This window comes from Felis catus, chromosome B4 (assembly GCF_018350175.1).
Source record: "Felis catus isolate Fca126 chromosome B4, F.catus_Fca126_mat1.0, whole genome shotgun sequence".
In the NCBI taxonomy this organism is placed as follows: Eukaryota; Metazoa; Chordata; class Mammalia; order Carnivora; family Felidae; genus Felis; species Felis catus.
Window position 1 is genome coordinate 40,884,910 of NC_058374.1, and position 23,939 is coordinate 40,908,848.

The window sequence follows — 23,939 nt, forward strand, 5'->3', positions numbered from 1 at the left end:
CTTCTCACTCAGGAAGCAGTTACTAAAAACTACAAACAGCCCATTAACATAAGCGCTTATGTGAAAACGCAGTAAGGGTACGTCATCACTGTTGATTTCATCAGCCCCTATTTCAAGGCTGCAACCCAGTGATGCCCTCCTCCTGAGGGCAAGGGAAGCCAACTGTGCTCAGCACTGAGAGTATCTGTTGTAAAAAAGAATTGCAAATGTTGACTGATGATTAAATAGAAAGAGATGCTGAGAAGGGCGCGAGCTGGTTCCTCAGCCTGGGCCTGTACTGCTTAGGAAAACAGTTAAAAGCCCTGAAAGAATATAAGAAGGTTCTCAATGCCCATCATTCACCATTCATTCACCCATCCAGCAATCATTTATTGAGCACATTCTATATATTGGGCACCATGTTTGTTGCTAGGAAACAAAGATGAACAGATTACTATGTCATCCTTCCAAGAGCTCACAGTATGCAGTGGAGAAGCTGGCCATGAAAACAAACGCTGCTGGTGTCACAGAGTTGAACTCTAATGGCAGCATTAATAGAGCACCAGGGCAGGAATAACTCACATTCACCAGCAGATCCATGAAGGCTTCACAGATTCACAACCACTGGGCTTGACTTGAAGAACAAAGTAAAAGAGGCATTTGAAGGTTGGCTATACGGTTGGTAGTTAAGATCTATCCTGAAAATCCACAGATCCGGGGCGTCTGGGTGGCTCAGTGGGTTAAGCGTCCAACTTCAGCACAGGTCATGATCTCACGGTTGGTGAGTTCAAGCCCCACATCGGGCTCTGTGCTGACAGCTCAGAGGCTGGAACCTACTTGGATTCTGTGTCTCCCTCTCTCTCTTTGCTCCTTCCCCACTCACACTGTCTCTCTCTCTCTCTCTCTCAAAAATAAATAAACATTAAAAAATTGTTTAAAAAAAAAAGAAAATCCACAGATCCAAGTTTACAAATGAACTACTTAGGAAATAAAGACAGTCAGTGGAATTCCTTTGCAGTATGTATGGAGTCACTTGGGGTTTATACAATGGATCAGGCTCAATTCAGAAACTCTGGAAGTCATAACAGGAAGGAACAGGTTTGAAGCAACAGATTAAATATTAAGAGTTTACTGCATACAAATCAATGCAACATTGGGACAGATCAGCAAGGCATATTTTCTTTTCTTTGTGATTAAGGGAGACCCAATACCCACTTTGCCCTCACCCCCACACAAATTCTGAAATACTAGTTTCTTCAGATGGGGAAAGAAGATCCAGTGACTTTTGAGAGTCCTGCTCTTCAACAATTCAGAGTCTAGCTATAACAGCAGAACTCTGGGTGATAGTATGATGCAGACCAGTCCATTAGCAGCTCTCTTCCCTCCCTGGGAGCAGAGGCTAGGGTCAAGGGAGCCTTCAGAGATGAAGTGTGCTGACGACCACAGAAAAGGGCAGGAGAATGTGACTCTCAGCCACAGGGGGCTTAAAGGCCTGGACACTATGGTCTTCTGGAAAAAATCTGCCCATTGTTCCCCTTCCATATCCTTTAAGCAAAACTCCAAGCGCTCAGACTTCATGGAGCTTCAACCAACATTTCTTAAACATCTACCATGTGTAGGCACCATGCTCTCTGGTTCATAAAATAATAGTTAGTGTCAAGTATTATTATTATTTACATTTTTCAAGTAAGAAAACTGAGTCTCAGATGAAATAATTTTCCCAGGGCCACATACCTAGCAATTGATGAAGATGGGAAACAAAGATAGTTTCTGATGCCAACATAATTTGATATCCTTTCCTCACACAAAAATGTAAATATTAGGCCCTGTGTCCACTCTCACATCTCTTAGGTTTCCTTTATTGGATCTTCTCCAATCCGATTTCTAATATTCTTGTCAGACAATGAACCAGCATCTGTGCTGATATTTTCACTCTCCAAAGCACCTTCACTCACATGTCTTGTATGACTGGTGCACTAGAGCTGTCACTGCTGTTGTCCATGTCATTACTCCTGTCTGGCCTGAATTTGTGCCCCCTCAAAAAACTGACATCAGTGGACCTAGTTTAGCATCTTAAAACAAGAGAGAACTGAGTTGGTGAGATCTACTGATTTATTTCTGATTTTCAAAGAACAGCTTGGTGAATTTCCAATAAATGTTTATTGTGAACAAATGAATGACCTGGCTTACTCATGCTTGTTTACTTTATCCACCTGCAAAATGGGAATGTGAAGGCCAGTTACTCATTCCTTCCTCTCATCCATTCATCCATCCGTCAATCCTCCCATATACCTATTTGGGCCATGGTAACACAGTCAGTGAGGCAGAAGGGCAATGAAACTAGGCATGGTTGGAAAGAAGTTCCCAAGCAACAAATGATTAAGAACATTTTTCCTTTATTCTTTTCCCCTTTCATCTTCCCAAAGGGCTGTAAAAAAGTCAACAAAAGGAACACACAGTGAGGTTTATGGAATTTTAGAAAAAAGGAAGTGACAGAGAAAGGAGAGAGAAACAAATATGCAAACTCTAAGGACCTATTATGGGGCCACAGCTGAGCAACAGAGTTCACTCTGAGCTTCCTGGGTGTTCCAGAAAGAAAAGAAATGATAAAGTGATGGTGTTCTTCATAAGTTTTAACCTTAAAGACTGCCTTCCATTCATTCATTCACTCATTTCATAAGCACTGACTGGGCATCTTCCGTTCACCAGAAGCCTTCTGTAGTACACTTAGGGGTATCATATCCAAATATACTCTTGTCTTTTCTCTTAAGTATATATGGAGAGAGGGACTCCTAGTACAGAAAGTGACAAGCAATGTACACTTCAAAAAGAGAGAGAGAGAGAGAGAGAGAGAGGGAGAGAGACATGAACTGTGACTCACCCTACTTCCCAGAAACACTGGAATGAGACCCTGGATACTGCCTGAACTGTGTTTAAATGCCATTTGGAGAAGATGGCAGGTGCCTGATTATCCAGTGAGATGACTCAGTGTGTATAAACAGGATGGTTCAGGGAAAGGAATTTCCTGATTCTCTGAGCCATTGCCTCGTAGCACACAATCTTGGAGTTCTGTGACAAAATGATCAAGCTTCAGTGCTGATGCTTGTACAGATACTCTGGAATATTTCATCACTTACAGCTAAGGCACCCCTGGGACTAGTTTTATATATCCAGCCCGTTAGAAACTTGGAAATTACCCAGTGTGGTCTCTATTATCCATGACCAAAGAATATCAGAATATGGAAGGGATCCTGGGTGTCACCAAAGTCACTGCTCTATTGGAAGCTCTCTACTCTTTCTTTAGTAAGGGGCTACCTTTACCTGGTCATTTCCAGGGGAGGATACTCAGGGAGGTATGGAGCCAGCTCTTTCCATTGCTCGTTATTCTCTGTCTCAGTTGCAAGTCACTGAGACTTCGGGCCATTTGTTACAAAGCTTTATCATAGCTGTAGCTGACTATTACATAGAATATTTTGCCTGAAGTACCCAGATGATTAAACAAGTCTACCAATTTGTAGGTCCTTAGGAAGCCTGCCTTTGGGAGGATACCATTCCCTAATCATAAGCACTTGAAAATAAGGATTCTTGGCCCCTGGTTGGGGGAAGTCAGGGGTAGATTGTGCCAGCTAAATCAACACAGCCAGAGGGGCTGGAGAGCTCTGATGAACGATAATGTCTGTGGAGTCCAATTGTCACTCTGTCTTCAAGGTCCACACTACAGAATCACCTCTTTCATTCTATATTCCTCTTCTTTCCTTTTCAAACATTCATTGAGCACCTACTGTATGCCAGGCCCAGTGGTTAGGTGCTATGAATGAATAAAACACAAATCCTGACCTCAAGAAGCTCCCTTCACAGTTTCATGAATATGAACATAGGCCACTGGTCTTCAATTGTATCACTTATTTATCTGATAAACTGGCAATAAACTTGATCGAGAGATTCTTTGGGAACTGAATTAAATTTGGGCCCACGTTCTTATGCCAAAGTTACTCTACACAAGTGGAACTATGGCAAGCAACAGAGAACTAACGTTGCCTGCAGCCTTAAAGCAACTCAGGAATTTCCTCCCATTGGCCCTGAGGAAAACTCCACAATGGGGCTGTGAGGGGCCTGTGGCCAAAAGGCTTTGAAGCCCCATTTTGGGGTTGGGGACAGTGATGATTAATGTCACAGCCTGCTCCTGGGCCAGCATTCTTTCCTCCCCTCAGAGATGGGGGTGGGCGGCTACCCTTGAAGTCCTTTTTAGTAAGCTCTTCAGGAAAAGGGTTTGATATTGGAGATTCCCTCGAAAGCTTGCTGTTCCCCTCACAGGTTTCTCCAGCTTAATCCCTCACTCTCAGGTTTCTCTTTGTCTGGGGCTGGCCCATCCCCACCACCAGTGCCGCCCAGAGGTAGCTCCCTACCGCCAGTGCCCCCTCCACAGGCTGACTCTCAGCAACCCCCCCATGCCACCCCCCAACTCCCAGCTTCCCCTTCACCTCATGGCCCCTCCCCCATGCCTGCTGGGCCCCGGTTCCAGTTCAATTTAGAAAAATGTAAATATAATACATCTCTCTCTGCTGCCTCCCTCAACTGATGACGTGCCTCACCATTACAACTGACAGGCTCAGAGTGGGCTCAGCGCACTTCCTGTCTGCATGGGTGGTCCTGGGGATCACGGGGAAGGAAGCTGACAGCTGAGAGCGGGGCAAGGGATCACCATGTCAGGCACACCAGAGGGAGTGGGCAGCTTTGGTTTCACTGCTCTCATTTTTGTTCAAAGCCCAAGACAAGGGCCTTTCTGGAATTAGGAGGTCTAGCCCATTGGGAAGGAAGAAGGATACCTCACCCTACCCCTATCCCTCCGCTAAAGCCCAAGTTCCCATAAGTCCTCATGAAAGTCTCTTACACAATGATCCAGGAAGGGGCTCTGGCTTTCAGTCCCACTAACGGGTCTGTGGGGCAACCTGAGGCAACTTGCATCACTCCCTGGGCCTCTTGGCTTCAAGGTACACTGTCTAAGATGGATATGTGAACTGGGATGCCAGCACTGCAAGAGACCCTGGAGGTTACCTGGTCCAGCGGTTTGAAACTCTTTATTCTTGTCAAGACACTCAGTGAAAAATGATTACGTGCACCATTCACTTCCATTGGGGTGGCCAGGTTTTGTGCATGCTGAAACTTTCTTTGCTCTCTCATTCAAAAATAATCTAGAAATGTGAGAAAGTGAGGGTGATGTTGCCTCTGCTTTACCTTATATTTTTAAACTATATTATCAGTAGGAGCACCTAAGTTGTGATATATTACACATTTGGTTGTGACTGCAGACCAGTGGGTCAGGTCTCTGCAAGGAAAAACTCACCATCTGGTCTAATTCCCTCTAATGTGAAGGAGGAAAGTGAGGTTCAGAGAGATGATAGGAGGTGCTCAAGGTCACACGTGCACTTAAAGGCAGAACTGGATTCACATCCACTTCTCACCGGACACCCTGGGAAGTTGGGAAGGAGAGAGATTTCTTGCTCTGTCCTACAGTGATCATCTGAAGAGAAAAGCAGGCTTCATTCTGAAGACAAAGGTGCAGAGAAATCAGAAGCAGTGATATGATCACCACCACCAAAGCTTAATTATCCACAGAGATGGCAGAAACTATCGCCTCCAACAAGGTTTTGACATTTGTGGACTTGGGTCTTCTCTCTAGGCAAGCTTTCCCAGGGCTGCTACCTATGAGCAGCATGGAAGGGTTCATATTACGCCTTCTCTTATTTCCTTGGCTTACTCACTGGAAAGGAGTACATAATAGGCCTGGGCTGGGGGAGGGGAGAAGGCTAAAGCAAAGAGGAGGAGGGGGAGGGGAGACAGGAAAGGAGGAGGAGGGCAGAGAAAGAGAAATAGGGAAAACCCCCAATTCTTGGTAATCCACTCAATGGATTATCAGCCCATTAATACGTGAGAACTGACAGCAGCATTGCTAGAAGTAAGTTGTTTCAGCCTAGATAAGAGAAAGGCAGAGCCAGATAAGTGATACCCTCCTGTTCAGTCACTCCTTTACAGGGTTTTTTGGTGTGTTTTCAGTGCCCATGCTGTGTGCAAGGCCCTGTGGCTCCAGGAACCTACCACCTAGGAAATCAGTTACCAAGAAGTATCAGAGGCATTACTGTCTTAGGAGGCAGCTTGTCTGAAATCCTGGGGTGGGAGTAGGGACAGCTAAAATCCTGAGGAATGGGAGAGGAGGGGAGGGGAAAGAGGAGCAGGAAGGGAGGGGGATGGGAGGGAAGCTGTTTTGGGAAGGAGGTGACAGCAGAGTAAGAAGGCAAAGGGGATTCCAGGGCAGGGAAGAAGGAGTGAAATGAAGGCTATGAGTGATAAATTGTCTGTTGGGGTCCATTTTGGCTGGACCCAAGAATATGTAAGAGGGTTAAATACACTGAAACAATGTCCCACGAACGCCTTGGGAAAGATATGGGAACCCTGGAAGTTTTAGAACAATGGATGGCAAGACCAATGCTAACCTTCGTAAGAAGAAACAGGGCAGTGGAGAGATGGCGGTGGTTGCAAGGGGCTGTGTTGAGGGTGTGGCAGGAAAAAAACTACTAGGTGTAGGAGATTAAGAGGCTGAGCAGAAGAAGCAGCCTCCAGAGATATCCCAGAGGAAAGATGGGAGCCTGGATGGGAGGTGTGTGGAGACAGAAGAGTGAATGAGCAGCGATGTTGAGATTTCTCAGCTAGGGGCCTGGAGGGAGGGGGAACCATACGTGTGGTTGGGAAGGCAGGAAATGGTCACACAGGAGCTGAGTCTCTGGACAGAAGAGCTGAGAAATGTCTCCCCTGGGATAGATTCTCCTCCTGGCCTGTCTGTTGTCTCAAAACAAGCCTGAGGTAGTGGGTGGGAGATGAGTCTCTTGTTTCTAGGCCAGAGTTTGTTCTGCCTCAGTACGTGGGTTCCAAACCCAAGGAAGTTTGGTCAGTTGGCAATTACGAGCCGGAACAAAGAAGAGAATGGACAATTCTCTGTAATACACCTCTGCTCCATCAAACGGAAGCTTGAAAGGGCTAGCCTCTCTGAAGAAAGCACAGTCAGCTGCATTGTGTGTGTGTGTGTGTGTGTGTGTGTGTGTGTGTGACAACAAGGCCCTTTCATGTAACCTTCTGCCCCTGTCACTCTGCCGCTAGACCCTGAGGTCCTGGGGGGCCCGGGGCCCACTTACTGCCTCTGTGCCCCCAGTGCCTGGCACAGGTCCTGGAGCAGCAATGCTCCCGGGGACGGCCGAGGAGGGGGCACCGAAGAGGGAAGACGTGAAATCTGAGTTGAGCTTAAATCCAAGTCTGAGGGAGAGCATTCCACTCTGTCCATTTTGGCTAATGACTTGATCCCTGAAGGCAAAGGAACAAATTAAAGCCAGAAGTGACTTTTCTTTAAGGGAAGCCCTGATAATAAACGTGGTTCACTTTGGTCTTGGGAGATGAAAATTGCTGCATATAAAAAATATATATAAATATGTCCACAGTGAAAAGGGAGGCCAGCCCAAATATCGTGGGATAGAAGGAAGCGGGGCCTCTATTTCTCTGCCACTGAAGGAAGGGAGCTAAAGTGCCATTCATTCAAGACACATTTTATTGAGGTCTTACTTACTACATTCCAGGAATTGTGCCAAGTGGTGAGACTAGGGAGGGATAAGGGGGCCCCTGCCCCCACAAACTCACATTTTTTCCTCTACCAAAGCAGGTGTAGGAGAAGAGAGGAGCCATTGATGGAAGAAACTGCTTCCAAGAGACAGGTTAGAGCTTGAGCAACTCAGCAAGAACTTGCTGCAGGCAGGTGAACTAGCACAGGCAAACCCAGCCCTGGTGGTGGCAGATAAGCAGGTGCGCATGCGCAGAGCCAGCGCGAGGAGCGCGAGGATGCTCTTACAAGCTATACGTGCAGGACACTGGAACTTTTACTTAAGGGAACTCTATCACGTTGAAGGATTTGACATACAAAAGAGAACATGTTCTGGACTGTACCTTAGCAAAGCCATTTTAAAAAGGAAATGGGAAAGAGGGAAAAAGGAGGCAGGGGACAAGTTAGGACGCATTTGGAGTCATGCAAAGGAGGTGGGTACTTGCCATTATAAAATAAGTAAGTCAAGGAGATGAAAAGTATAGCATAGGGAACACAGTCAATAACAAAAAAAGAAGTGGAAGAAGAAGAAAAAGGAGGAAGGGCAAGGGCTTGAGTGGGGATGCAAAATTCTTAGTAGAGGCAAAGCCAGTGAGGGAAGGAGCCATGAATACAAAAGGCCCTGGATCATACTGATCCTCTCCTCAGCAGGCGTTGATGCGAAGCCAGACAGGAATCTTGGAGAAGAAGACAAGGTCTGTGCCAATGCAGTGATGCTCTTTCTGAATCCAGAAGTTCAAGTCTGCAATTTCAGGAGGGCGCTGCAATCTTTGGGACCTACCCCATGCGTTTCCACCTGCTGGATGACTCTTACAAGTCTTGGTGGACAGCCCTTGGCCCTCCAAAGTCATGACCTGGCCTTCACTCCAAATGAACGAGTAAGTAAATATCCAAGCTCAATGCACCTCCCTTTCTACTAAAGTTTGACAGGATGTAAACTCTTGACCAAGAAAAATGAGGTTTCCTCTAACAACTATGTGAACAACAGAAAAAATTCATCTTGTCACCCACATTAAAGGCCTAGGGGATAGGCCTATTTAAGAAGCTGAAGGAAGGCTCTAGGGGGATAATTGAATTCCTGAGTCAGGAAGACAATAGTGATTATTTTTTAGAAGACTGGAGGAACAAAAGTTTGCGGGTTTTAGATAAACAGATGACAAAAGGAGCCCATTTGCGATGCCAGACTTGACAAGGAGAACCCTAAGGGCTTAGATTCTCTGAAAAGACAAACATCTTGGAGTGTTTACCTCTCAGACTTCTGAGTGTGATTTTTAGATTTGCCTTGGAGTCTGGTACCCACAGTCTTTCAACATTACTGCCCAACCCTATACTAATGGGTCAATACATTGAGGGCTCACTACATTGAGGGCTTTAAATTGTTTTTAGTCAATTCCTAGATTAAAGGGAAAGAAATTGGACTCTTGACAAGAACAGTGGCAGCTCATATCCATAGACAGCCTAAGTGGACCAAGCACTGTTTTTTAACTATGTTTTATATTCATTACCTACTTCTCAGAACCATCCTGTAAGGTAGGTGTTATTATCATCAAATCTACTTTCCAGATGGGGAAACTGAGCCTGGCTGACTTTATACATCAGCCCAGAGTCATGTAACTAGCCATAGCAGGCCTGGGACTGGAAGCCTGGTGGTTTGACTCCAGAGCCCACCCCTACCCTCACTTAGCCTATGTTGCTAAGTGGCGTAATGTTTGGTAAAGTTTAGTCTGCAGTCCAGTCTTTGATTGTACATGGGAACAAATATTCTCTTCACAAGGGTCAAGAGTATATTCCAGAGACAAAAGGAATAAAAGGACTCTAACTCAGAAACATAGCTCTTGCACCTATATAAACTATGAAATAAAATAATCACATCTTTGAAGTGGCTGACAGCTTGGCAAAATGGCCTAAAGAATGCTGGGAGTGAGTTTCTGTGGAACCCAGCTTGGAAAACCCATGTGTGATTCGTGCTTCCTCCTCTAGAGAAGCCTGAATCAGTATCAACTGCATTGTTGACTGAATCAATATCATCCTGAACTGTTGGAAGGCTCTGTCCTGGTTTCCAAACTTGTTCCTCCCTTTAAATGTTTAATACATATCTGATGAATGAAATAATGAATGAATGAGTGAATGAGTGCGCCTGTGTTTCTTCTTCCTTCGTCTTTCTTACTACCTCCCTTCCACACTTGCTGCCTATCTCCTCAAGGGAAACAGAGTCACAGCACTGGCTAAGATTTTACAACTGCTCCCTACAGCCTGATGTGAAACGCAAATTTGTCTCATCTTCAGACAAATTAATGCACCAGGTCTTTATCTAAGCCCTATCTGCCCAAAAACCACCATTTGCTATGTCAATACTTACTCGTGGCCAGGAGACTCTTTGAACTTGCGAGTCCTTTTCCTTGGAATGCTCTCCCTTACTCTTATCATTAATATGTAGACTGTCAGAACCAGAAGGGACCTCAGGAATCAAGCCCAACCTCCTACCTACAGCTGGAAATCTCTTCAAAACATCCTTGACCGACGCACAATCAACCAAGCCCCGCTTTGAAAATGATCCTTCATTTGACACTTAAAGTTGTTAAAAGCTTACCTCTGTTAAGAAAACTTCCCTCACTAATTAAGAAATCATTCATTCATTTACTCATATTTGTTTATCAGACACACTGAGTGTCTGTTATATGCCAGGAAATGTGCTGGGTCATGGAGGCCATGAAGATGAATAAGCCATGATTCCTACACACTGTTCTTTAGAATCTAATAGTCTGGGTCTGCAGAACAGATATGTGACCAGTATTATCATAATTCTGGAAGATACACCATCAGTGTGTGTACCTATATGTAATGGGACAGAAAGGCAAATAATTAATGATTCCTCTCAGGAGGAATGGGGCTTGATCTAGGGAGACTTCACAGGGAAAGCACCATGAAAAGCTAACTTTTGAAGGAGGAGAAGTCTGGAATATTCAAATCAACAAAGTGGAATGAGGTGGCCACAGGGGGCTGAGCATCTCAAACTTACTGTGCAGTGATAATTCCTTCATATCACATTACTTCAGGCTACTAAATAATTTGTATTCACTGGAAGAGTATTTTGTACACTGCCTGTGGCTCGGTGAATTGGTCTAATCCTTTTAGAAAGCAATACATAAAATAAATAAATAAATCAAGAACTATACAATGGCTGTAACTTAGATCTAGTAATCACATCTGTGGGAATCTACCTTGAGGAAATCTACCTTGAGGAAATCATTAGCAAATATGGAAAGGATTAATGCATGGAGATAATATATATTAGATTACCAAAATAGGGGAAGAATCAGAAAGTGAGTCTCCAATGTGTTTCACTGGAAAATCAGCAAATGAACTACAGTACATTTATTAGAGGGGGTCATTTATTATGCAGCTCTTAGTTTTGGATATTATATGACAACTTGGAAATATTTATTCATCTAATGCTAACTGGAAAACAGCAACAAATGTGTGTATGTGATCACAACTTTATTTTAAAAATCATATACATAACAAAAAGGGTCTAAGAAGAAATGGCACCAAAATGCTAGTAAACATTGGGCTGAAATGAGGTAAGTCTGGGAGACATGTTCCCTTCTTTTTTCTATTTTCAAGCCTTCTGTTATATGGTTGTTTTGTTCCCTTATAACCTGTAAGGAGTTTTGTGTGGGCGCGCGCGCGTGTGTGTGTGTGCGTTTTGTTTAATCTACAGAATGAATTTCACTCTCTACAATCGTGGTATAAACTTCTTCCAGAAGCCACTAAATCTAGTTCTCGCTGTTTTTTCCCCTCTTCTCATTACGTTGTAAAGTGCCCACGTCTGAACACATAGTGGATGTCCATTCAGTGTTAAGGTGGCTGACAAAGTTCAGCCTATATCCCTGCACGTGGCTTTCCTAGGGTTCAAGACCATTAAGAGAATCAGCAATACTTGACAAACCCGGCTTTTATATGTGTTAGATGTTCTTCTAAGCACTTTTCAGATACTAATTCATTAAATACAACAATCCTATGAGGTAGATATTATTATTAATATCTTTTTTTTTTTTTACAGCTAAAGCAAACTGACACACATAAAAAGTTAGCCACTTACCCAAAACTGTCCAAATACTTGGGTCACAGAGCCAGGATTTGAACCCAGAGAGTAGAGCTCAAGTGTCTCTGCTCTTAAGGATTCAAAAGAGGAACCTTTGAAAGAGCCAGCTATCTAGACAGACAGGTAGACAGACCAGGAAGACCTACATGGATAGCTGGGTGGTGGGGTAGGGGAGTAATGTTGGAGGGTGGGGGTTAGGAGCCATATTTAATGTAAGCCCCTTCCCAAATGGAAGCCTCAGTTTCTGGCAGCAATTTCTGTCTGATAGGATGGCAGACATTGAGTGGCATCTGGAGTATGAGTGATCACCTCTGTGTAAAAACCTGGCTCAGGGCTGGAGAGGGATCAGAGATAGTACTTAGATAAAGGAAAAAGCATAAGGGAGCTACATATTTCCATAAACTGTGTCTTGATATTTTCCTACCCTATAGCTCCCAAAGCAGATATAACTGTTTCTCTTCTGATAAGTTTGTTTAGATTATAAAGTACAAATTTTTCCTGGAATTTTAGATACCTCAACTAGAACAGACATTTTATGGCCATCTAATCTAGACCCTGTCCATCCCTCTACCCTTAACATACATACACACATTCTTATAAACAGAAGAGGAGAAATATCCACTAGAAATAACAAGCAAGGGACCCAGTGCACAAAAAGGTATCTGTGACCCCCCTATTGTGAGTGATTAACCAAAGGAGGCAGGAGCCATTATGCAAACACAATGACAGGTCCAATGACAAAGTTCCAAGTGATTCTTCTGATGGGTCCCACTGATGTTTCTTCATGTACATTCTGGATTGAATAAATGTTTAGATGATATGGCTGACCTCTTGGTCCTATGTTTTTAATTCATTAGTTTCAAATCTTATGAAGAGGCTTCTCAAATATCTACCCCAATGAAAGGTCAGGATTATTCACAAGAAACCAAGAGTCTGAAGGCAGCTTATCTAAGTTGGGACATTTATCATGGAGATTTCATGGCTTCCAAACCACATCTGAAATGACTGTGTTCTACCAGCCTGTACTACCCGCACTCCTACTTTCAAGCCTTATCCAAGAACAAGGAGAGGCTCTCTCACTGGAAATATACCTCTCATCCCCTACACAAAACAGCCCAACTTTTTAAGAGAAAATCTGACATGTTACCCAGCCCCACTTGAGTAGAGTAGGGGACTCTTCTATATTCTCCACGTTAAAGATGCTATGTGTCCTTACTCTTCCTAATGACAATCTATTCTTAAATTTCAGACTTCACTATTTCCTTTTCAGCTTTATCAATGCCAGAAACCATGGCAAAATTCCTGAGACCAAACTTCTCATATCATAGATGAGGAGAGGAAGCCCAAGAAGAAAAGGATATTACCCTAGTGTCAAGGTGGTGACAGAGTTGCTCTCGGTTCTCATTCCAGGACTCCTTTTGCCCTACCCTCCCTCAACTTCCATGTGTCACTGAAGGTGACACTGTGTAGCCATGAAGCCCAGGAGGAAGCAGAGACTGCCCCAGTCATTTCCCTACCCTCTTCCCTAGCCCTTTTTGCAGACCCCTTGTGTGAACCTGCCCCCAGTAAAAGGAAAGATAATAGGATCTTACTCATCTCCATGTACTCTGGAGTCAGTCCGGTGTACGGCTCCAAGCTGTAGTCTAGGTCCCACTGCTCTGGATGCTTTGAGTGGGCAGAGTCAGTTTCTCCAGGTTCTGTCTCATCTTTCAGCTTCCGAAATAGTTTCTTTAGTTTCCTGGAAAAGAAATGGACCAGTCACTAAAAGCCTTTGGAAGACAGAGTTAGTTATACAGACAGAAGGAGGAGAAAAACTAAGGCTTTTTGACACTGCAGTTATCTCTGTTCCAAGGACACACAGAAGGACACTAAAAAGACTACTTTTCTCTTAAAGACAACCTGGGGTTTTTCAACAGGATAAGGAAAGGTTCCCCCCAAAAAGGGTCAGGTTTCTTCAAAACCAAAGAAACTGAATTCTTCCTACTGTTTGATGAGCAGCAAAAGAGTTGGCCCTTCTTGCCAAATGCTGAGATCATCCTATTGTCTAACAGGTGATCTATCCACCCTCTTCATGGGGAAGAGAGGATGCCCAGAAACTACTAGAAAGATGCTTTCCTCCAAGCTCAAACATTTTCAGGTCTTAATAACATAAACAGTACCATATTTTTCATCAAATCCAAACTAAATGTTGTCAACTACTCTTATGGGTTGAAGTGAATCCCCCAAGATTCACCTGTTGAAGCACTAATCCCAGATGTGCCTGCATTTGACTACAGGGCTTTTAGTAGGTAATTAAGATTAAGTGAGGTCATAAAGCTGGGGTATTAATCCAATAGGACTGGTAGCTTTATAAGAAAAGGAAGAGACAGTGATCTTTCCCTCTCCACCATGTGAGGAAGGACACAGTAAGAAGATGGTTATTGCAAGCCAAGAAGAGGGCCCTCATTAGAAACCAAACTCTACCAATTCTTGATCTTCGACTTTCCAGCATCCAGAACTGTGAGAAATGAATTCCTGTTGTTTATGCCACCCAGTCTATGATATTTTGTTATGGAAGCCCAAGGAGACTAAGTCAACCAAGATAATGGCCCAGCCTCTCAGTGCTTGGATGAGAATTGAGTGAAACAATGTCTATATGATCCTTAGCATAATATCTGGACATAGTAAGCATTCAATAGGTAATTAATATTTTTATTTTTAATATTAAATGCTAAAATATGCCTGAGGATATGGTCTTTTCATACTTCCCATTAATGCACAATCATAGGGAATGAAATTAAGTAAAGGAACAAGGTGCCAATTCTGCTAATCAATCTAAGAGAAAGTTTCTAGGAGATAGTTGGGAGGAGAATTAATAGCAGAATAGTCAGAATCATAGACTTGAAAAGTTAAAGGGATTTTGAAGCCCATGCTCCATTCAATGCAGGAATTCCCCCCACATTCCCTACACAAGATGATTTAACCCCTGTGTTTCCAGAAGAACATTCTCAATATCATTAGGTATAGCATTCCATTGTTAGAAAGTGCTTCTCACAGTTAGTGGAAATCTAATGGTTCAAAACAATGTTTTGATCAGTGTCTTGTCTACTACCATTTGTCATCAAGAAGATGTAGTATAGTAGTGTAGTGTAGTGGGTAGAAGTCTGATCTTTGATGTCAGAAAATAATTGTTTAAAACCCAGTTTCACAACTCACCAGCTATATTTTCTTGGTCAAGCTATTAAAACTCCGTAAGATTTAATTTTCTTATCTATGAGAAAATAAATATCAGCTACCCCATAGGGTCAGTTAAGGAGATAATCTCTGTAACATGCTTAGCTTAGGGCTTGGTACATGCTAAGAGCTCAATAAATATATTTATCCTTGTCCCTGTCATCACCGTCATCATTATCACCATCACCATCATAGAAGGATTTAAAGAATGAGTTGAGATCCACAGAAGCCACAGTAAAATACAGTATTTCATAATAAAAGAGCAAGCAAGAATTCTGTGATAATAAGAAATTGAGAAAAATCTAGGTGAAGCCTAAAGATTCTGAAGCCAAATAGTTTGGACTGGCTGAGACCCTGTCTGTAGGTCAGGGCAAAAGGAGAAGTGAAGAAAAAAAAAATGAAAGAGAGAAAAAAAGAAAAAGAAAAAAGAGAGAAGGAGGGAAGGATGGAGGAAGGGACGGTCTGGAATCAGAACTAAAATTGAGACTTTTCCTCCAGATAGCAGTAATCAGAAAACGTGGCCAAATTTTTAGTAAAGAATAATCAGTGGTTTTAATTAAATATGGAAAATGGAGCACATGTATATATCTCTTTTCTGAAACGCGACTAAAATGATAGCGAATGAATTTTAGAATGAACAAAACCACAAGGTTAAAGAAAACAGTCATGAATACAGCAGTGTATAAGAGATGTTAAAAAATATCTTAGAAGACAGACAGTGGATAAAGGGGTTAGCAAAGCTGTGATGGCTGAACACCAAGTGCCTGCAGTGAAAAGCAGCAGAAAAAAAAGCAAGCCCTCTCATGCTGGAATCTCAAAAAGGTTCAGAAGTTTTAGGCACTAGGTATTGCTAAAGGCAGGCAATAGTGATTGGTGAAGGCACTGCTTAAGGAGGAAGAGTAGACCCTAGTGTCTCTGCCCAACCATATTGTCCAGGTGACTGACTACCACTTCTCCCACAGGAGGATTAAGAAGTTTATTAATTAATCAGCAGGATTAAGAAGTTTATTCAGAGGAAAAAATGAACTGGGGAAATTACAGATCTGAAATGAGTCCAATAAATGATCGGAAGTAAAAAAAATCAATAAACTCACAGAAAAAAATAGAAAAGAAATAAATAGACAATAGGAAAGAAAAGACAATAGGAAAGAAAAAATAGAAAAGAAAATAAATAGACAATAGGAAAGAAAAAATAAGCAACTCCAACATTTAATCAGAAAGAGAAGACAGAGAAAATGGTGAGGAAAGCATAAAGAAATATAAGAAAATGTCCAGAGCTGAAAGATATGCATTTTCTGATTGGAAGGACCTACTCAGCATAATGATGAAAGAAAGGACTTCCACCAAAACCCATCACCATGAGATTTCACAACTCTAGGAACAATGAACATGATTCTAAAAGCTTCCATGACTACAGAGACAAACAGATTCTCTAAAAATTATTTGGAACAAAAAGATATTAGAATTCTCAACATCAGTTCTTGACATTAGAAAGCCCCAGGGAAATTTATTAATATTGAGAAGGCAAATGATTTTTAGCAAGGGATTTTATACCTAGCCAAAGTATACATCAAGTGCAAAGGCAGAAGAAAAAATGTAAAACATGCCTTTAAAAACAAGGTTTTTAAAAAGATATCTATGCATCCACTCTTGTGAAGTTCCTGGAGAATGAATTTCACCAACCAATGATATAAAACAAGAAAGGTAACAATGGAATCCAGCAAACAAGAAATTACAGAAAAAGGAAGTGCTAGATCTAACTGGGATTCACAGCTATATAGAAGGTTCAGTGAACAGTTTTGGTTTGAACAGGAGAATGAAGATTCCCAGAGGATGGTCTCCAAGAAAAAACAAGACATCTGATGTGTTAAATGAGGCCATATAGCTGGGAAAATGGACACTTAAGTACTGCCAATAATGTGTAGTAAGTATCATGAAGGGAGAAATTTAGGTAATTATGACAAAATAAAACAAAGAAAACTAACCTGACCTGAAGCAGGGGATGTTTTCCCCAAGGAAGAGATGCATAAACCAACTAAATGATAAAAGATGGCAGAAGCATAGGAAAGGGAGAGTGGCATGATGGGTGAAGATGTGTTCTAGGCAGAGGAGATCATCTGTGCAGTGGCCAAAGGCAAATATGAGAACAGCTCAGAGAAGGGACTGAATGGAGTTCCACATGCTCGGAGCATGGAGTAGGAGAGGAAAAGTGAGGAAAGAGAAGAGCAAGAAGGCAGCACAAGTCTATGGCATGGAAAGTTAGCCATATTAGGCAGTGGCCCAGCTGACAGATTATGGCAGCAGAGTCCAGGGTAATTGCAGTGGACATGAGAAGGAGGAGGCAGACTGAGACAGGCTCAGGAAGCAGACTTAAGAAGCTGTGGTGACCTGTACGTGGGAAAGAGAGGAACCAAGGACCACTTGGGGGTCTTCAGGCTTGCGTGTGGATGGTGGTACAGTTTGCTGCGACAAGGAACACTAGAGAAGAGGCCCTTTTGATGAGGGGGAGGCAGGCGTGTCAAGGCAGAGGATCCCACAGGACAAGTAAGTAGGGATGTCTAGTAAGCATTTTATACATGGGTCTAGAGCCCTGAAAACAGATTTGGGTGGAAGCTAACAATAATGAGAATCATCCTGGAGAGAGCAACCAAAACCATAGCAATGAGCCCCACCTGTGGCTGGAGCACAGGGAAGGAATACCAACAGTCCAGGGATGGGGAGAGGGAGAGGAGCTTTCCAAGGGCAGGAAAGCAGAAGTCACAGGAACAGAAGGCCAACTGCTAGACCATGGAGCAAAGAAGGGAAGGGCAGAAGGGGAGCTTCAGGAATGACACTGCAGTCACTGTGCAATACACTGTGGGCACGTCGAAGACGATGAGGGGAAAAACAACCCACAAGTAATTCTTATGAACCCTTCCTTCCCAGAAGCTGCCCTTCTGGAGATCTCAGTGACCATTAAAAAAATTAATAAAGAAGGTCCCTCAAGAATAGGATTTCACAGGAATCCTGCAAATTGTATACCATACAGATGGGCTGTTTGGAAAACTTCAGATTACGATTCCGGCTGTACGATGCACTCACTCGTTAAAATAACTCCTTTGATGTTACCCCCTTGTCCTTTTCATCTGCTCTGCTATTTTTCCGTCCCTTTTTAATGACAGGTCCGAGAAACTGTCTGGAAGGCTTGGAGCCTTTCCTTTGCTTGTGCCCCATGGGCTCATCCCAAGACCATGGTGATTGTCTGTCACACCTTAGGCCTTCCCACTGCAGGAATCGGGGGCCTAGGCAGCTCCGTATGCCTCAAGCCTCATTAAAGAAGGCAGGACTAAGCCCTAAATGAGCCAAACAAGATGAACACAGCAACCTCTGAGCTATGATTCCTCTCCTTGACACCTGACAAGGTTCAAATTTGTTCCTTAAACTTCTGATTCATGGCCAGATTCCACTGTCTTTGAGAACACAGACCTCCTTTGCCTGTGATGGCTTTAAAGAGAGACTGTTTTATGTCTTGAAATGTAATATTTATCACATTTACTGAAAAAAAAAAAGCATAAAGTTTATAGAATCTTACTGGCCGTGTCCAGGTTACATTACAACTATTTGGGGATGTGATCTGGTGTTTTTAGTAAGAATAGGGATGGGGGGACATTTTGCTAGTGGAAGTATTGATCTATTTGCTCTGTCTCAGACTTTGCCCAGGAAAGAATCTGGCATTTGGAAAAGGTAGGCATTTTACCTTTTATTAAAAAAAAAAAAAAAAAAACACCCATCTTTCTGAATGATAAAAGGCTCATTTCCAACTTTCCTTCAAGGAAGACTGGAACTAAGTTTGAGAGAAAATTATAGTGAGAAGTTAGGATGTGGGTGGCACGTTTTAGGGGCACCATCTGATTCATACCAAAAGTCTATATTGCACAAACACATATGGGAAAGGCAGGGTGTGGGGGGCAGCAGTGAGGGAACAGACACTCCCGATAGGGGACTCAGGTAATAAATAGCACAAGATCAGATTCTGCCATACCGCCCACCATGTCTGAAGTCATCTCAGATGGAGCTGCCGATGAGCATTGTTCTGGGGCCTGTAATGTTTAAAACCATCCAGTTCCTCTCTGGAAAGCATCTGTCACAACTGTGTCAGGCCCCAGGAGCCTGGGGTTGCTAAGTGGGGATAGTTCAAGGCCAGATCACGCAACCCAGTTTTATTTATTATCATGTCCTCAATTAGTCACAGAGCTGCCTTTAAAGAGCCTAGTGCCCCCAGTTTTATGGCCTCCCTTTGAAGCACTTTGTGTTTCCATCCCCAGGGTCTCTGAATCAGGCCTAGCCAAGGTGGGACTGCTGCCGTCTGGTGGAAGGTGCCTGGAGGGAGCTGGGCTTCTGCACGGCCCTGTCTGGGACACCTGCCAGATTTAGGGGCAGCAAAGGAGAGTCTGAGAGAGTTGGTGGAGCTTATCCAGGTCCCAAAGGGCAGCTGTACAGTAACCATGGACATGCCTAGTATCTGTGCCAGCCTTGTGGAAGCCTGTGGGATTAAGAAGTGATAATATTGCTCTAAAGCAACGTTTCCCAAGCAACAGTCACATTCCAACAGCAGTTCATTTGACACCTTTGGAGGTCCCTACACTTGGCCCTCATCTCATTAGATGCTCCCGTTCAGCTCATTTCCTGCTCCTGTTCAGCCCCTCTGATGGCGGTTAAGGAGAAAACCCCAGTCTGCTGCTGGCATGTCTTTAACAACTCCCCAGTGCCCGTGCAGCTTCCTTTAGAACAAAGAGAATGCGGATCTTAAGCTAATGTCATTGGTTGTTTAATAATGTTTACTTCTGACTGTATTTCTTTCTACTGTGATTTGCTGTTCACAGTAGCTGATAGTGTTCATGTTCCATTTTCAGAAATGTAATGCATTTAAATAAAACATGAGTTGCTTTAGAGGAAATTAATATGTAACAGTCACTTAGGTAGTTATGGAGAAAAAAACTTAAAGGTTAGTTCACAAATCACCAAAGATTGGACACGGTGTTCTACAAGAAGCCTACTAGAGTATACAATTCTCAAGGGCATTAAAATTGTGGTTATGGTATGTTTGTAAGACACACACACACACACACACACACAGAATCTGCTAAGAATGTTGCATCCTTCACCCTCAGGGAGAGAGGTAACTGACTACCTGGCTTACTGATAAAGGTCACTTATATAGTCTCTATTATTTTAAAACTTTCTTTGGAAGAATCTTAGAAAACTACTTCCAGAAGTAGATGATAAACATCTTCTAATTGTATAATCTCATGTTTTTTTACCCCAAATATTCTTAACTAGTATAATCACCTACCTAACTCCTCAGCTTTGCTTCTGTTTTTAAAAATCAAATCGGGTATCTAAGACTAATATTTACCTCCCTTGGGGAAAGAATTTGATGTAGGCTCTGAAGGTACATGACTCAAAGGCCATCAGGCCCTGAACAGAAGAGAAAAACAGTGCTCCTGACTTGATCTTTTTAATCTCACTCTTGGGCTTGCAATAGTCACAAAGCGTCACTTACAAACATAAAGCTAATGACATTCAGTAACACCTTGGCTGCCTGGAGCCCCTAAGAACGGTTCTTCCTTTCTCGGATTTCATATGCTCTATTTTCGAGATAGCTGAGCATTTATCCAACCTTTATTTGTACATAAGCCAGGTTGCATGAAAATCTTTCTAGAATAACTTTAACAAGGTCACACAGTGAGTATACTACGATGGCTCAATTTAAACCCAGATCTGTTGAACAATCTCTGTCTTACTGAAATGTGCTACCCCCTCCAAAGAATTCAAGACCAATGGGTCTTATTCTTATCATTTATACCTCTTCTTCCTGTCAGGTCAACTGTCATATCTCTTTTAACTTGGAAAGACTCCTTTTTATTTTCTTGCTTATTTCATGTTTCTCAACTGTGTCATTCATATAAGGATATCTCCAGGTGCTTGAACTCTGGATTGGATGGGGTCTAATTTATTGAGAGTGGGTTCTGAGCAAGGAGGGGAAAATCCAAAAATCACCATCATAGTGATTTCATGTAACTGAACTCAAAATACAACCTGTAAAATTACAAGAACTTTGGAGACAGAAGACTCCAGGGCTTGGTAGAAGGATTTCTGCTCTACATCCTCAGGGATTAATTACATACTTATTATTATAATTAACTATGTATCTTATGTAGTTCATATATATATTATAATTAACTACACAGTTATATTGTATGTGTCCTTTAGCAACCTAGAAACTGAAATGAGGAACAATCTTTTGAAACAGAAGTAACTTGTATTTGGAAGCAGCAGTGCCCAGTTTTATTGAGTAGAGGACACGGTCACAGAATGTCACAGCTGAAATGAGAGCACCTTGGAGATGATTCTAATGCCATTATTTTCATCAGGAGATGAGGACAGCAAGACTTAGAGAAGTGATTTGTCCCCAGTTTCATGAGTCACTGTACAATTTCCATCAATTAATTAAAGTGTGGCATATTAAACACATATCAAGCATAAACAAGAAAATTTAGCCTTTGAGGCAAACAGCCATGTGTTAACTTCATCTGTTATGAAGTAGATGGGTGGGGGACATGCCAATACACTGTCCAAACATATGCCTGAGCTCTTGCCTCTCTTCTATCTATAAAAGGCCTCTGGTCCAGAGTAAATGGGCTAAGTAGTAGAGCAGATGTCCAGGCATAAATAAATCTCATGCCTGCAAGCTGTATACAATTCCATCCAGAGCAGAATAATGATACACTGGAAGGACAGGTGTCTTTCCCAGATGTCTGAAGGAGAATGGACACTTTCCTTTGTAGCAGCAGTGGAGGGGCTGGTCCCTTGGCTTCAAAGGAGCCAGATGTGGCTTTGGTACATCTTTTCTTGGTCTGTATATTTTCTGGATGTTTCTCCACAACAAACGTAGTCTCTCTCTGAGATGGTAAGCTCCTAGGGAACAGTGACCATGTGTCTTACCAGCTTTGCTTGACTATCACCGAATGACTGTCAACCAGAAAGCTGGGGATGGGGCACAGTTTCAGAGGGCTGGGTTTCTCAAAATTGATGATTTCCGGACTGGTGACCAGAGGCTGGCTGCAGCAGGGAGGTGAAACAAGATGTCCAGACACCAACATTCTTGCCAGTCCTCATACCAGAAAAACACACACCCAAGAGCCATCTGAGATTGTGTCAGTGTGAGGACAGAAAAGCACCCTAAGCATTCAGCCTAAGTAATGGTATGAGAACACCAAAAAGCAATAGAAATGTAGAAATGTGTGGTGGTGGTGGTGGTGGTGGTGGTGGCGGCAGTCAGGGGAGGGGTTACATTTTTCTTTGACCTGAAGGTAGATTTTCACTTACTGCATTTTCTTTCCTTTTAGATCTAGTGCCTACAAGTCTGTGTTTATTTTCAAGTCGATCTCAATGCAACACTTAAGGGAAAGAAGTCCTTCTGTGAAATCTGTATAAAACCATGTGGGAGGAGAGAGAAGATCCATATGCAAATCCAGCCTGAGCTTCACCAGCTCTGCACCCTTCCCTCCTCCAAGACCACATGTGTCTAAAGTATTACGTAGTATTTCCCCCTTTCGTATTCATTTCTACCCACCATAATGAAAGTCTACATTACTTATTCAGTGGGAGGACAGGGAGCATTAAAAATATTTTACACTTTGAGGTCCAAGATACCTGAGTCCTGGCTCTGCCACTTAGTCATTACGTTACTTAAGCAAGTGCTTAATCTTTCAGAGCCTCAAACCTCCCCAATCAGATGGGTAGACAAGCCTCGTGGGAGGGGCCCTGCCTCATGGGGAAAACTATTGGCAAGTGGGCAGAGGAGTAAATAACCAGGCTCTCTGAGGGGAGGAGGCAGGGAGCATCCTACTGAAAGTCTGGCCCTGCTAGGCTAGGCCCTGGTGGCAAGTGAGGAGATAAGAAGAATTCATTACATACGGGACTCCGATCTCAAAGATGTTATTCTGGATCAGCTGCTTCCCCAACATGATGATGCTGAGCTGAATGCAGAGCTCCATAAGGCAGCCTCCCGGAGCACACTGCCCAGAAGAGAAGATAACAGTAGATGTGGTTAAGACCAAGGGGAGCCAAGAGAAGCAAGGGCAAAAAGTAAAGCGTGCGAAACGGGGTAAGGGTGAGGCTGAGGCCAGGGGGGCGCCTACAAACCACCAGCCAGCCATGGATCACTGGTGGCTATACTTGCCTCTTCCATGCGGTAGCCATCAAATACATAAACGTAGCTTCCAGGTCTGCCCACGAACCTGAAATCCACAAGCATGGGAGAGTTAGGGAAGGAGAAAGGCAGGGTTGCTTGTAGGCATGGCCTTCAGAGTGGAACAGCCACCACCTGGCGTCCTCTTTGAAAGCAGGGGCTAAATCACCTAGGGCCCTCACCTGTACCACTCAGGGTTCCAGGGAATAGGGGCCGAGGCCGGAGCTGGTGTGGGGCTGGGAAGGTCACATGTGTGGGTGTGCATGTGTGACAATCTCGGAGCCTCAACACCACAAGGTCTGCATGATATCTAAGTGTACTTTCTGTGCACCTTCTTCCCCCAACTAATGCCAAGAATTGAGTTCTGATTGCAGCTCCTCGGTGAGAGCTTTTGATTTCCCAGGAAATGAAGGGGGAGACAGGCCAAAGTTGCAAGTACAGATTCCTGGGGTCCGAAAAGAAAAATCCAGACTCCTAACTGAAAGCATCTGAAGGAATGGAAGCAGCCTGCCTCATGCTTCTTCCAAGTAGGGCCTATTTTATTGGTGGACAAGAGGATGGGGCAGGTGGGGGGGAAGCAGAGAGGTAAAAGCCAATCATGGAACCAGACAGGTAATGAGAAGACTCCTTTTCACTTGTAATGTCAGCCCCTCATCCACCTGTTGAAATCCTACCCATCTATTTAAGGCTCAGCTCAAATCTTTCCTTCTCTGTGACGTCTTCTTACTGTCTCTGTTCACAATTACGTATTTCCCCATCACTTTCTT

At 43.2% G+C, this 23,939-nt stretch overlaps 1 protein-coding gene across 4 annotated transcripts in view; it reads right to left on the reverse strand.

The window, feature by feature from the left end:
• ANO2 (anoctamin 2) overlaps window positions 1-23,939 on the reverse strand; it is a 341,730-nt gene that overhangs the window by 18,421 nt on the left and 299,370 nt on the right. For all 4 annotated transcript variants that reach the window (XM_045061286.1, XM_019834398.3, XM_019834399.3 and 1 more), the window contains 3 exons: window positions 23,164-23,221; window positions 22,899-22,999; window positions 13,319-13,464 (listed from right to left, as the gene is read on the reverse strand). In XM_045061286.1, the coding sequence (XP_044917221.1) occupies window positions 13,319-13,464; window positions 22,899-22,999; window positions 23,164-23,221 (305 nt within the window). The remainder of the gene's footprint in view (window positions 1-13,318; window positions 13,465-22,898; window positions 23,000-23,163; window positions 23,222-23,939) is intronic.